We start from the raw sequence: 14,804 nt of genomic DNA on the forward strand, positions 1-14,804 counted from the left end.
CCTTCCGGTAATCTCGATGCCCTTGTGCTCATGTTGTATGTGACATGTATGATGCCCAGTTGTGTTGCCATGGTGAAACTGAGTAGGCAACGGCTGATTGTTGGTGTCCGAAGGACATAGAATACAGCTGCCAGGATATGTTGCTGGTGAGTAAGCCTGTGCGAGAAACGTCTTATGCACAGTAAAGGTTCTGACATGCCCCACTGGAATATACGAACAGTGGATGGTTGTAGTAAGTGTGGGGCATTACGTCTCTGAAATTGGCGTTTATCCATTATATTCACTGTGGCTCTAGTGTCCGTTATGACCTCAACCTCCTGACCTTGCATCTCGATGTTTCTTCGGGGATGGTTCTCTTTCATTATCGTAGGTCATTAGCTGGACATATTCACCCTGCCGGTTTTGCGTCACTCCATCGCCTGTCTCATCATTGTGTGGATTGAGGGTGTAATCACTGTCTCCCATGTAGCGCACTGTTTGCTGCCTTGAGTCGTTTCCCTCTCCCTGCAATGCTTGGACTGGGCGGGTGCTCCTGCACACTGATTGGAAGTGTCCAGTGTGCTTGAACTTGTTACATGCCTGAGTGAGGGCTGGACACTGATCTCTGTGGGAATGAGAGCCCACATCGAAAGCATGTGCATGCCTCTTTATTCCCTAGAAGCCTGCCTTCCGCTTAACTGTCGTCGACGGCCTGTCCCATGCCTTCACGTTAGTTTGTCTTGAAGGGCGGGTAGCTATGGCTGCTGCTGTCGCCCCTCTGGCGCTTCAATAAACGCCACTTGTCTGTCAATCCTCTCGTATATCCTCGCCAGGGCAAGTATTTCCACCTGGGGTAATGGCTTTTTCAACAGGTGTTTGCGAAACATGGAAGAAGCGCAGCCTTCAATTATCCTCAGCCGGATAGCCTCTCCGTCTGAGGATTGGTCAAAATGATAGTGCCTGATCTGTTTCTGAAGGTGGAAGACATACTCATCCATCGATTATTGCAGTAGTTGGTAGCATTCATTGAATGTGAAGCGTTCATAGTCTCTGTTGCGTTGTTCTACAAAGCTATTGCTCAGCACCGCTGTCAGAACTGCATATAGTCCCTTTTCTGCCGGCTGCGATGTTTTTATGACCTCCCTCATTTCTCTTTCAGACACATTTATGAAGATATGTATCCCATGTCATCTGCGTGATCACCTTCTCTGTCAATGAAATCCTGGAATTCTTCTAGCCAGTCTGTCCATCTCCATCTGCGGTCTATGCTTGGGGCAAGTTCAAACAGTTGGGCTTTGCGTAGGAATGCAGCTTGGAGTGCATGGTGACCACCTGGGGGGTCTGCCCTGTCTCCTTCTCCTTCATCTTGCATTGTCCCTAACGTGTGTTGGGTGAGTTGTCTCCCCTGTTTCTTGTCGCCAAATTTTGTGGCCTCTGATAGCTTCTCTCTCGGTGGATTAAATAGTATGTGAGGGTGTACGCTTAGCAGTATTGCACTCTGTGCTGCTGCTCATCAGCTCAGTCTTGGCTGCTCTGTATTGTGCCTGGGTAGGATAAGGCTCGTCGCCCCCTGCTGTTCCCTCTCTTGATTATCTTATTTATCTTTTCTTCCCGGTTCTTTTTTTGTTTCCTGTATCGATCGCACTCTCCTGTAATGGCGCACCCGTGCCATGGCCGTCTCACGCTCTCTCGCTCTCCGGCCCTGACACTCCAGCATCGGTTTCCCCAGTGGCATGTGTCCTCAGGCTGCGCACCCCTGCCACCACGGACAGGGTTAGGCAACAGGCACTGCTGCTAACAGAGCGCTGTGCCTTTGAGCGTGCGATTGGTCCAGTGCTGCGCACCGTCGTGCTGTGAAGCGAGTCACGTGTGGTATACACCTGCTCGCTGCCAGTTGGGTTGCCGTAGGAGAAAGGGATGGGCCAGAAGGAGATGACACGAGTGAAGTACGACCCAAGGGTGGCGGGGGCGGGGTGTTGGCAGTTACTGAAGGATAGTTGACTAAAGAGGTTGTTCCCAAGTCCACCTCTGTGCCTCTTTACCTGCTGCATTTACCGGCCTAACATGCCTAGGCAAAACCTCTTTAGGGGTCCTTTTATTTTTACCTTCCAATTAAATCAATATCTGCAGCGTCTGAGTCCACCATATTGCCTCTCTCCCATATAAGTTATTTCCACCTTCTCCTGGCGAAAACCAGATGAGGTCTTAGTGACTCCTTGTCTGCATTAGATCCCAAATGGAGTGTCTTCAGATCCATATCCCATAGTCTACTGCTGTAACTTTAGCGCCTTAAAAAAGAAACTGCAATCAATAATCAACATCAACAACATTGCAGGGCTCCTCCTGCTCACATTCCTGTTTGACCAACAATCGTTAGGCCTAATGAAGCACCTGTGCCCGCTGAAGCATAAGCTCCCCGGTCACTTTCTTTTCAGACATTCACTTCCTGCACGGCAAGTTGCTGCCACTACCCTAAACGTGTGAGCTCCATAGTCCTTGCTTGTAAGCCCAGTCGCTACAAACATTTAATTGACCCCCGATCACAGGTGCACCCACCCCCACTATCTGATGCACAAGCAGCTCCTGCCTTTTGACACAGTTGTATTGTCCTAAATTGCCCCCTGCATTTCTGGAATGCAATCTGTTCCCTAGCTTTCCGATCCATTTTTGACTGGACAATCCACAACTGCAAAATATAACCTTTCCATTGAAATATGCCCAACACAAAGCCCCTCTTTTTCCTACGTGACACTTTTGACACTTGGAGAACCGCTAAAAACATAACTCTGAACCCAACCTTAAAGAAAGCTGCCTGGAATTGGAAATCGCAAACCCCCAGCAAACATTCTACCACCAGTCTAAACTGCTCCATGGTTCTCCCCTTCCTCCTGCATAGGCTGTATCTGCTTTGCCTGGCCCATCCTTCGTCCTTCCTCCTGCATAGCCTGTCTACTCTGCCTGCCCATCCTCCATTATGCCTAGTTGAAGGTGTGTAAGAAACATAGACAAGAGCACAGGTCTGCAACCTACCTATCTCCAAAGGTTTATGACTACAACTCCCATCCCTAGCCAGCATAGTCAATGGTGATAGATCATGAAATTCATAGTCCAAAACATCTGGAGAGACATAGGTTGCAGACCCCTGCACGGTGCTATGCTTCCAACACACCTTCAACTAGGCATAATGCTTTGGCATGGCCAGCACCCACAGCTCCAATGGAATCCACTACTCTTTTTTTCCTGCACTGAGAACCAAACCACAGAGAAGTAGGGTGTAGCTGTGTTTACTCATTTAACATTGAGTCCCTAGTCTGACCCTTCTTCTTAGTCCGGGGTTGAGTTGATCTTCTATGCAGTCAATGACCCATGCCTTCGATTTGACTATAGGTTTCGTTAAAACTGCACAAATGCTTGCTTCAGAACCGTCCTCACTAATGCCCGCTCAGATCGTATTAAGGCCTTGGACGCACAGCTTTGAGCTCACAATTTGTCATTCCATATTCTCTCATTCTAGGAAGGCCATGATGTTCGTCTCCCTGAATCCTAAAAAGTAATTTGACTTCTGATTTACAACCAAGCCTAATAACCGTTTCAACTTCGCAACATCTTTTAATGTTGAGACACATGGACATTGTTGGGGCGCAGGAAAGATAGATTCCATGTGGGGAACAAAAAAAAACAAAAAGCAAGTAAGCGGTGCATTGTTGCCAACTGGACAGCAGACCACACTCCCGGCTGTTTGGAGCCCAATAGGAAATGCATTGTTCAGAAGTCTGGGCATACTTTTAACCACATAGTAGTAGTTGGGATATAAGCCTGGACACACATTAGTCAGAGCATCTTCAGAAATGTGTTTGAATAGTTTGTGCAACTTCTTTTATAAATATGGCCAACCCTGCAGATAAGCGGTGTCCCAGGCATGTTTACTCTCTATAAACTGGCAAATATTCCCAGCACTAAATAAGGACTATACATACATCCAACTAAACTAATTAGATAATAAGAATTCAGCCTATCCCCACCTTTCACCCACACAGCTCTCAGGGTATGTTTGGATCAGTGATTCCAGCTGTAAAGTGCCAAAGGAAGGTAGTCTACTATTATTACTGCCTGATCTGAAGAGGAACTTTGACGTAAAAATGCATATTTCGATATCCATGAATAGAAGTAAAGATTACAAAAGTGGTTTAGGGTTGTTTTACTAGCCTGAAAAATTAGCCTAATTTGGAATGGGAATTACTTCTCTGAAAAATCATTTTGTGTGAAATTTGAAAATGGGGAATAAAATGAACGCACTTCAAAATCTTATCTGGATATGGCACTGCTTGCAACTTGGTGCTAAAAAAACCAAGATGCATGTAATTCTGGGAACCGTCTTTTGTTGACAATGCATCAGGGGGCCTAGGCAGTGTGGATGGTCTCTTCTTCATTGCATGCTCTGATTAATGGACAATGCTTGCCCCCTGGAGAGAAGTGGAATGCACAAGGGAATGTCTACAAGCTGGCAAAGCACGGAGGACCCAAGACTGCAACAGGTTGCGGACTGATAACGCGAAGACAGAACAAAGATGTGGTTGAAACTCTCCTCCCTTCTGTAACCCAATCCTACAGCAGTGAGGGCCTGCTCTCAGGGGGGCAGATTTTTGAAGAGGGATGAATGTCCATTCATAGTGGTACTGGAACCTCCTGACTTCTATGAGAGCAGTATGGTAAGCCTATCCATGAAGAGACTAGGGTAGTGGCTTGTGGAAGATTGGGTGCACTATATTTGGAGATTTTCATAAGTGGTGGAGAGGTGTAGGGCGAACACACTATGATTCCTGGAGGCAACATGCTGTTGGTCTTGCTGATGAAGTATGGGAGTGTAGAACCTATGTTGCCCGCTGCGCCAAAGACTTGTCTTGGGTAAAGAGCGTGCCCATGGTACATACCAGCCTGAGAAAAGGCTGCTGATAATGGAGGTGTTTTTTTGGCATAAGCTAAAATGCACTACTTAAGAGAGCGATGGATAGCCAAATTTATGATGCTCAAATTGAGTATATCCAATTGTGGACATGATGAGTATTCTACATATCTATTTAATCCCCCCCCCCCCCTCGATTTTGACTTGAGATGCGGGATGTTGGAATATAGGCCTTTCTAATGTGAGTGCAATGAGAGGAGGCAGAACTAAGAAAAGGATTTCCGGAGATGTGATCAGGAACAATGACTGAGCCAGGGAGCAGGGTGCTAAGCAAGAGCTTTGTAATATTTATGACCTATGGTTTTGTAGGAAACCTGCACACATTCTCTAATGCTATTCTGAACAAGAAAAAACTTTAGCGTGAATGCAAACCGGTAGACCCTGTGGCATGCTGTATGCGTGTTTTAATTTCAGAATATGGAATTGTTAATACAATAAAGTCGATGTTTATTCAATGAATTGAACGAGTTGAAGTAATTCGTTTAAAGGTTTCAGTGTTTTTTTAAAAGGCTTAAACTGTTAAAATTGCAATGTGATAATAGACGCCGTATGCAAATTTGATGTTTTTAAAAAAGCCCTTACATGGTGTTCAATCATTATAGACAAACCCTACAATGATTTTTTGACACACAACTTCATCTTACTCCCTAGCAACTTCTTAGCTGCTTTAATATGGGCATCAACTTGTTAAGCAATCCAAACAGATTTACCTAATTCCATTTTTGTTTTTAAATCATAAAACCTTTTATGCTTTTTCTACTCTTTTCGATCATCCATATAATCGTGAACAATGTTTGACTTTTCAAAAAACAATAAGAGATTTAGTGCTATACAATAGTCAACATATTTTAAAATGACTTTTTTTAAAAAAAAATGGTTAAATGGATAGCTATCAATGTTCAACGTGTTAAATAGATCTTAAAGGAAAAGTAGGTTTGTTTGTTAAGTTTAGTTTATTAATTTATAACGCACACCAGTGGCCCCAAGGCATAAGTGCGCACAGAAGAAGCAACAAACATCACAGCACAAAAAGGCAAAAGATGGCTATAGAACCATATTTGACATTGCTGCGCAAAATAAAATACTATCTAATCATAGGAACATAATTTAAAAAAAAGAAAAACGACTCAATCAATAACAATTCTTAGATTTGTGGTAGATGACAACTTTCCTAATAGGTTACAACGATTTTCATTTTCTGCCATCGGTTGGATTTCTGCAAAGCATGTCATTTCTTTGCATCATCATTAGTAGTGGCTATAATAGCCATAGAAAGCAAATGGGGGGACCCACTATGCCTCCTGTCTCATCACCTTGTGGTGCATTATCTGGTTACCATGCATCGAGAACGCACGTCAACCCTTGTAGCAGTACAAATGTCATGTCACTGTAAGTAAACATGTTCATGCAGGGTGCACCCATGGTGGCCAGGATTCCCGCGTGAGCACTTTCATCATGTTGACTTTGCCCATAATGTCAGTTCAAAAATGGCATGCCACTGCAAGAAAATGTCTATGCTGGCTGCGTCAATGTTTGCCAGTGTACTCACGTCGGAACACTCATGTTGGCGTTACCCATAATGCCAATAGAAATACAGTGCCATTGTAAGAAAACAAGTCCATGTTAACTGCACCAATGTAGACAGGTCATGGAAAGCATACCCTCCTTTTGTTTGGCTCAAAGCAATGCTGTAGCAACCATGACGACTGAATAGAAAGTTAATATTGCTTTAAGAATGGACATATACGTAACCAGGACGAGTGGCATGCAAGGGAGAAGAGAGAACCAAATGCAGTGGAAGCCCTCTGATGTAGCTAGGCCTTGGAGGGCCGCGCAAACTTGAGCCAAGGAGTCTCTGGCAATCTGAGAAGCGGACAATGCCAGACCGAGACACTGGTAACCTGAACAGCAGAAGAGTTTCTGGAAGAGTGTAGCACTGTCCAACGTGGTGGCGTGACCACCGTGGCACCATAGTGGCCTTGGGGCCAGTCCAACGACACAGAAACCAGTAGGGACAGAAGACCTGAAACCTCCCGTTGGGGAATCCTTGCCAAGTGTGGAAAGCCACAGTAGCATCAAGAGTGGAACGATTGGGAAGGATGGAGGGCAAAGAGGACCGACTGAAGCAGGAGACCCAAGCGAGCGCCAAAACCCTGAACGCCACCCACAACGGAAAAATGGACCGGGGTGGAACGAAGAAGGGGGAGCCGTCTGGGGAGCATATCGTAAATAATTAAATTTGGGAAAACTATGATATGGATGTTGGGACCTTGTGAAAGCATAAAGAGATATATTCCAAGAATCCAAGAAAAGTGAATAATGATATTAAGCATGCGGCTTTGAGGAGGCCTGAAAGACTATCCTCTGAAGGAGGGTAGAAATGGCTAAAGTTAAATATTAAAGAGTGGGGAATCCCTTGATGAAGGATTGGGAGAAACAATGCGAGTCAAGGTTGTATGTTACGCACAGCAGGGACATCCCAGGAGTGGTGGTGGCCCACTCAAATTAAAAAATATCCCAAAGACCAGAAGGGTTAAATAGGAGAGTGAGATACTAAAGTCAAGGGAAGGACTGTAATAGACTATCTCAAGAAAAATCAGAATGGGTGAATCCCTTAATGAAAGAGTGAGAAACAATGTGAATCAAGATTCTTATACCCAGGGCTCAGAGAGGGAGCCTAGCAGAGAGACACCAGGAGTGATGGTATCGCACCCATACTAAGAATATACCAAAGGCCAGAAGAATCAACTGGAAAGAGTGAGATAGTCAAAGCAAGGACTGTAAGGGACTATCCTATGAAACCCATTAAGAAACCTGTTGAGAATACAGATAAGCAGTATACCAGCAGAAAAACGAAACTCATGAGTAGTTGGCAGGAGCTCATAACTCGGACATTGAGAACCGGAAGAGATCATCATAATGAACTTGTTTCTAGAGGATGACCTTTTATTTCATCTGGTGTATGTATGAACAAAGTGAACTCTGACATAAAAGCCTTGAGACCGACAGAGTTGGACTTTCTGACGACAGATGAGAAACTTGGTTAGTTTTGATAGGTAGGGAACACCGCTATAGCAATAGGGCCAGATAGGTATGTTCTTTATTATTTTGAATAAACCTTATAGAAATGTCCAGTCTGTGTCCGACCCCTTCTTCCAACCCACCACACTCCACATAAAAACACTCATTGTGTTGGCTTTGTCCATAATGCCAGTAAAAATCCTAGAACACTGTAGGAAAACATGTCAATGCTGGCTGCACCAATGTTGGCCATTATTTCCACATAAGAACACTCCTCATGTTAGCTTTGCCCATATTTCAAATAAAATTGGCATGCCACAGTAACAAAAACTGTCCATGGTGGATGCACCAATGAAGGCCAGTATCCACACACAAGCACGTTCATCATGTTGGTTGTGCCCATAATGCCAGTAAAATGCCATACCCCAGTAAGAAAACATGTCCATATTGGCTGCACCAATGTAGACAAGTGTCTCTACGCAAGTGCACTCATCTTGTGCTTTGACCGTCGTATCAGGTCAGTAACAATATTAATTCAGCTTTCAATTTGGCAGAACGAAAACGCCACACAGCCAGTCCCCCCTTCTCCCAATTACCTACCCCCATCTCCTGACAAGCACGCACGTACACGTTCCCACACGCACCCACACTGCACTCCCCTTTACAGGTGCAGCCATACACAGCACATGCACTGCACTTGCGCAAATGTATACATACACACAATTTGCATTTTCTTACCTGTACAATGCCTCAGCTTCTCCACTTCTCAGGACTGCTGCAGCCACCACACACACTTCTGCAGATGGCTCTACATTGCCCACACACCCCTAAATCAGAAACCGGGAAGCAGGCTGAGGTGTTAAACATCTTTCCCTTGCTGGTTCCCGACAGGCACAGTGTCTCTGTCTCTCTCTGTCTCTCTCCCTTCTCTTTCTCTCTGTACAGACACACACATCAGATACAGTCTGGAGCAGCAGTAGTTCGAGCTTCCTGGAAGCTCAAGATAGGTACAACATTGGCAGCAGCCGCAATGCACGCTTTCCACACACAATCTAATCAATATTTTGGCGACATAGTGTGCTATTAAATTATATTTATCGTAAATGCGGATCACCTATCTAAAACAAGTTGCATTACCTTAGCAAACACCCTTATACTATCGAAATTGGATTACTGCAATGCCCGTTACATGGGAGCAAGTAAGTACATCTTAAATAAAATTCAAATCTTACAGAATAATGCTCTCAGAACTGCTCTAAATATTCCAAACAGAGAGCACATATCTGAGCTAAGGAGACATAACCACTGGCTGACAATCAACGTCACAGAATCCTGCTCAAAACCGCTTCTTTGACATTCAAATGCCTCAACAATGCCGCCTCATTATACCTTACTGAACGTATAGTCAGGAATACCCCCAGTCGCCCCTCTAGCACTGCCAACTCCTTCTGCCTTAATATACCTAGATTTAACTTCACAAAATATGGTGGTAGTAGCTTCCCAATAAAGGGTCCACAAACTTGGAACTCACTCCCTTTTGCACTGAGAGTGGAACAAACTTACTTCAGTTTCAGACGTAATATTCTGAACTGGCTGAGAACTTAATAATGTTTAACGTCGCTGCTTTCCATTGCTGCATACTGTAATATGCAATAGATAATAACTTTACTGTTTGCATTTATTTAGTAACATGTAACAGACCCACTATCTGACTATAACTCCACTGATTGTATTTATGCACTCTTCATCTAAGTATGTATGACTTACACTGCCACTATTACCTTTCCTTTTGAATACCTACCTTGGACCTTGTGCTATGTTACCTAAGCCTAAAGTTTTCTTGTACCTCTTGCGCCCAGTTACCTTCGGGTTTGGTGCGCCATACAAATAAATAAATAAAACAAACAAACAAACCTAGTGCTGCCCATGTCCTATAATCCAACCTCCTACCATTATGCGATAGTGGATGGAGTTCATTTCCTGGCACTAGTGGCACTTCGTCCACAAACCCCTGTATAGCAGGCACAGAGTGTTTGGTAGATCTCAGAGAAAAATGGCTGCACCCCAGTAAAGCCGCAAACCAATATTATGTTTAAGTCGGCTACTGAGAAAAACTCAGTACAACTGGACACACCACAAAAGCAATACAAATTATGTTGCAGCCATGATTACATAATGCTGCCTCCATTAGACATCTCTGGAAGGAGGCATCCATAATGTCATGGAACATGTCGGGATGCTGAACAAATTGGGACACCCTGATTTTATGAAATCAGTAGAGTCATGTGGCAGTATGATCCTGCAGAAAAACCTGGAGGATTGCACCCTGAGAGGTTAATGGCCACAGAAATCACCACGAAGATACAGGTGCAAATCCCGGCTCATGGCCTTTGGGTGTACTTCATGTAGGCTGTAAAGTGGACATCTGCAAAGGGACCAAACACCAGGTCTCGTAAAAAAGGGCAAATCCAAATGTTGAATGGATGATGTCATAGGCATGGTCTTCAGCGTCTATGCCCACGTACAAACAGTAGAGGAATATGAGGCGACCCAGCGAAATATGGTAAAACATTCCAAAGTGTTATGTGGGAATTCTAATCCGAAAATAAGAAATCTGATCAGCTCTTCAGAAGATTGATTGGGCATGAAATCCTGGATGGATGTTCCAGCTGTTGAGCTGCTTTTCAGAAAACAGGCAAAAAAGGAGGGCCTTGCTCCTCATTCTATTTTGCAAAGATTTGGTTTGTCTTGACCCGAAACTCCTTCAAAGTAGTAGAAAATGCACATACCCACATACAACACACCAGGGGCAGATACAATGATCAACTATATAAGTATGCAAACGTTTGAACACTAGGAGTGCTAGAAATGGACAATTGGAACTGGGTTTTTCAAGCTTTTCAAGCTTTTCAAACTTTGCTTCTACTGATGTTTTGGGCTACACCTCCCTCCAGACCTAGTCAGCATAGACAATGGTGGCAGATCTTTGCAGTTGTTGTCTAAACATCTGGAAAGTCGCAGGTGGTTGACCCTGCACTAAGAGGAAGCACAACATTGATTAAGTGTTAAATACAGATGAAGAAATAATATGTTTATGGGAAACATCATTGAAAGAAAGAGATCAGTTGGGGAGATGGCCTGGTGGAGAACATGGAATATTCTAAGAGAGACGAGGCAAAATACAGAGAGAGTGTGTGGTGACGTGCGCGTTTCCAAAAAGTCTAGTCTAAAAAATAGTGCCTCCTTTAAACGCCCCATTTTTTGAGAATTGACTCCTTTGAAACTTTTCATTCTACTGCATTTTCCCCAAAACTTTTTTTTAATTGTTTCCCCTTTTTTATTTTATCTACTAAACTATATTTGAATCGTCTGTTTGCGTTGCATAAAAAGCTTGACCCGTTCAAAAGGGTATCAGGTAATATTATCCCCACCAAAAATATCGCCGTATATATGGTCGTCGGGAACGGCCATAGGCGATATTTTAGTGGGGATAATATTTGGGGGTTTTGGGAGCGGGGGTGTTCCCAACTCCCTTTAAAATAATATGGGGGTTGAGGGGTGTCCCACGCAGGTTCCATGCCTTAAAAGTATGGCGATATTTTTGTATGGCGAAATTTTTGCAGGGATATTAACACATGGAACCATTCAAAAGTGCATAGGAAGTACAGTTCAAAAGTCTGCCAGTGATTTCACAGAGAAAGGAATGCATGGCGAACCGTGGTCAGCTCTTTTATGTGTCGCTACTTATGTCCGAAATGACTTTATTCTATGCCAGTAAATAAAAAAGGCATTTAACACAAAAATCGGCTGTACATTTCACAGGTAGCTTGTATTTAGATTGTCAACTTGCTGTAAATTGCGTTTCATAATATTTGTTATTCAATAATTTGTTTTTGTATTTTCAGCCTTTCAAGCGACAAAGCTATTTAAGAAGTGTAAGCATGCCCGCTGAAAACCTTAGAGTTCCCTCACCTCAAAACGAGCAGCGGAGAGCGGCTTTTCAACGGCAGACCTCAATTACGCAAACGATCAAAAGGTAAGCGGAGATTTACTCTTATTGGATGGAAGCGCGCCCCAGTGAGGGCCATAGACCAATATATGATTACATTTATATCTGCTGGCTTCAAGGCCTTCTCTATATTGTACAGGTTTTTGGACAGCACTAAGCAGTCATCGGCTATGTATATTCTGCAACTTGTTCACCACATACAAGCCAATAAAATTAGGCTGTCAATGTCTCCGAGCCATACAATGCAGGGACGGCATCAACAACTTCTGGTTTTTACAGAACCGCTTAATTTGTGCCCCGGTCCAGTACCTGCCCAATCCAACATATGCAAACCCTGGTTCTACCCACTTCTGAGCTTCCTCCTTCCGGTTGCTATGGAAAATACAGTGCTTCGCTTCTATTGGACGACTTAACTGCGACATGCGTGATGATTCTGCTCCTCTTAGTGGTCCCCGGCAGCATTCCAGGGCAGCACTGTTGGGAGGTTTGGTGGCTGGCTAATAGGAAAGGGGGATGTTCTGGTGCCAAGTATCGGGATGATGCCATTAGTCAGCAACGCCACTCAGTGCAAGGAATCTCAAGATTGAGGAGCTTCGGGCCAAAAAGAAGCATGTTTCATGTCTCTCTCCTTGGCCCTGCCGCCTATTTTGCGCCTGGAAACTTACTTGTTCACCAGGATTACCAGTGCCACCATTGCCAATTAAGGCGGGTCCCTTAATCCTTGGCCCATGCCATCAATTGTTCTTCACAGAAGAAGCCTTCCATTGATCAGTCAGATCCAGGCAACTTTGACTATTGTAAATCGTCCCCCCTTCTACAGGCTTGTTGGGGAAACTGTCACAACCCAGCTCCAACAGTTTATCATGGCTAAATGCATCTTTGACTCAGGGCAATATGGGCCGCATGTTAAGTGTGGAACTGAAATGGGGTCACTCAACATCTGGAACAGGAGTATGGCAATAGCTCGTGCTGGCTGACTTTCCTCTTATTGCCTTCTTGACCTCTGAACCATTTTATATAAAGCTGATGATGGAATATTCATCTCTCTTCCGAATTGATTGTTGGAGGCGTCTGCCAGTTCTCTCTTGATATTTTGAGCTTTTCTCACCACTATCACTTCTCGGGCAACATCATCTTTTAATCCATTACAAGCCTAGCCTCTGGTGAGCCTCTCATTCTTACCCTCCAGTCAAAATATATATGGTGCAGCTCAGATAAACCTGCCGACTCAGTTCCAAGAATCACACCTCTCACATGTTGATTCCCAGCTCTCCATCCATCTCACTACTCTTTCTGAGCAATATTAAAGCCTTGGTTGAGGCCCAGATTCTAATTAACGGGGGACAGAGCATCATGTCTTTGCCCCTGAACTACTCCCCTCTGAATTTGATATCCCCCTTTTCTTCTTTTCTGAAATCTTTTGCCAATGTACGCCGCTTCCACTCCTGTTCAAAACCCAAGCCACATCCTTATTGCTCGTCTTATTTTTAATCTCTTTCACATCTGCTCTTTATGACCTATTCCGCCCTTGATACTTCCTGATCATGTAACTATTTATTACTTTGGCAAACTCCAGACCCAGTTATGCCCATTCACTTTGTATTGGTTTTTCAGTGTCCTGGATTTCCAGCAGGAATTGAAGAATACTGATGGCCATCTCCATTTGATTCTTCTGACACAGGAACACATTGCTCCTTTCTGCCAGGCTCTGCAGCGGCTCATGGCGCATAAGGCTTCTCGAAACACTCATGATTTGTTTAGGAGGCTCTGCATGGAAAAGTCCAGAACACTTCTGGTCACATCCTCATCTTTACACCCAGTCATGGTCTCCTCACAGAAACCTCAGCCCAGCTGACCCCTCCATTAGATTTAAATGGTAATCCCGTGGAGGTGGAATGTTACCCTACTTTAGCAACATGCCAGGCCACTTCAAAGTGCCATCTTTTTGCTTCAAGCAGAGGAGTAGACCATAGTCAAGCTGGTGACGCCAAAAGGCATTTCAGTCCCTGGTATGTGGCATAAAATGGTCTCATTCATTCATCTCATCAATTTTGCTGTGGCAGATGCCGGTCACTGGCCTATGATGGGAGAGGGAGGGAGGTAGGGAGGGAGGGAGAGAGAGAGCGAGCACGTGTTTTTGTGCGCATGTCATCTTTTGACCTCGAGAACGACTTTAATCCTCCACAGTATAGTATTATTTACCAGCTTCCTCGAGAGTTTTTGCTTCCATGGTGAGCACTCATTTTAATGTCTGTCCGTCACGTAACACAAAGATCCCTTGGAAAGACATGTTACCAGTTGTGCGGCACCTGTCTTCCAAGGGATCACAAAGAGTCTTGTTCCCAAACATGTAAGCTCTTTAAATTGAAGAACTGAAAAGAGCGTAAAACAAATGCTGGATGGTCGATGTCATGAATGTAGAAAGATTGATGTGCGATTCTACCACTAACGCTGCAGATCTCGATGCCAAAGATCTGATCATTGGCTTCAAAGGCAATGCCAAAGAATAAGGTAGGAGGAAGCATTGTGCATTTCAATCGCATCGCTTATTTCCTCGATGCAACTCGCTTCCAACCTCAGCATTCTACAGAGACCGCTCTCCTCAATGTCAGAAACCTGATCTCTTCCGCTCATTATACAAACCTTTCATCTACTGTTATTGTGAAAAACCTGAGGGTGTTTCACTGCTCAATCCGCGGGGGCCCCTTATCCAGGTGGCCAGGGAAGGGCCATTGCTATTGGATCCCGACCCTGTGGGTGGACAAGCGAGGGAGGATCAGCTGGATGGGTGGCCCTTGGGGAGTGCAGAAGAAACACCAGAAGGTGAGACAT

General features: G+C 44.4%; 1 protein-coding gene across 1 annotated transcript in view; it reads left to right on the plus strand.

Annotated features, from left to right (window-relative positions):
- RHBDF1 (rhomboid 5 homolog 1) overlaps positions 1–14,804 on the plus strand; it is a 608,603-nt gene that overhangs the window by 230,783 nt on the left and 363,016 nt on the right. The window contains exon 3 of the mRNA XM_069647898.1: positions 11,869–11,999. Within this exon, the coding sequence (XP_069503999.1) occupies positions 11,869–11,999 (131 nt within the window). The remainder of the gene's footprint in view (positions 1–11,868; positions 12,000–14,804) is intronic.

Source organism: Ambystoma mexicanum, chromosome 2q (genome assembly GCF_040938575.1).
Source record: "Ambystoma mexicanum isolate Mex_15411 chromosome 2q, UKY_AmexF1_1, whole genome shotgun sequence".
Classification (NCBI taxonomy): Eukaryota; Metazoa; Chordata; class Amphibia; order Caudata; family Ambystomatidae; genus Ambystoma; species Ambystoma mexicanum.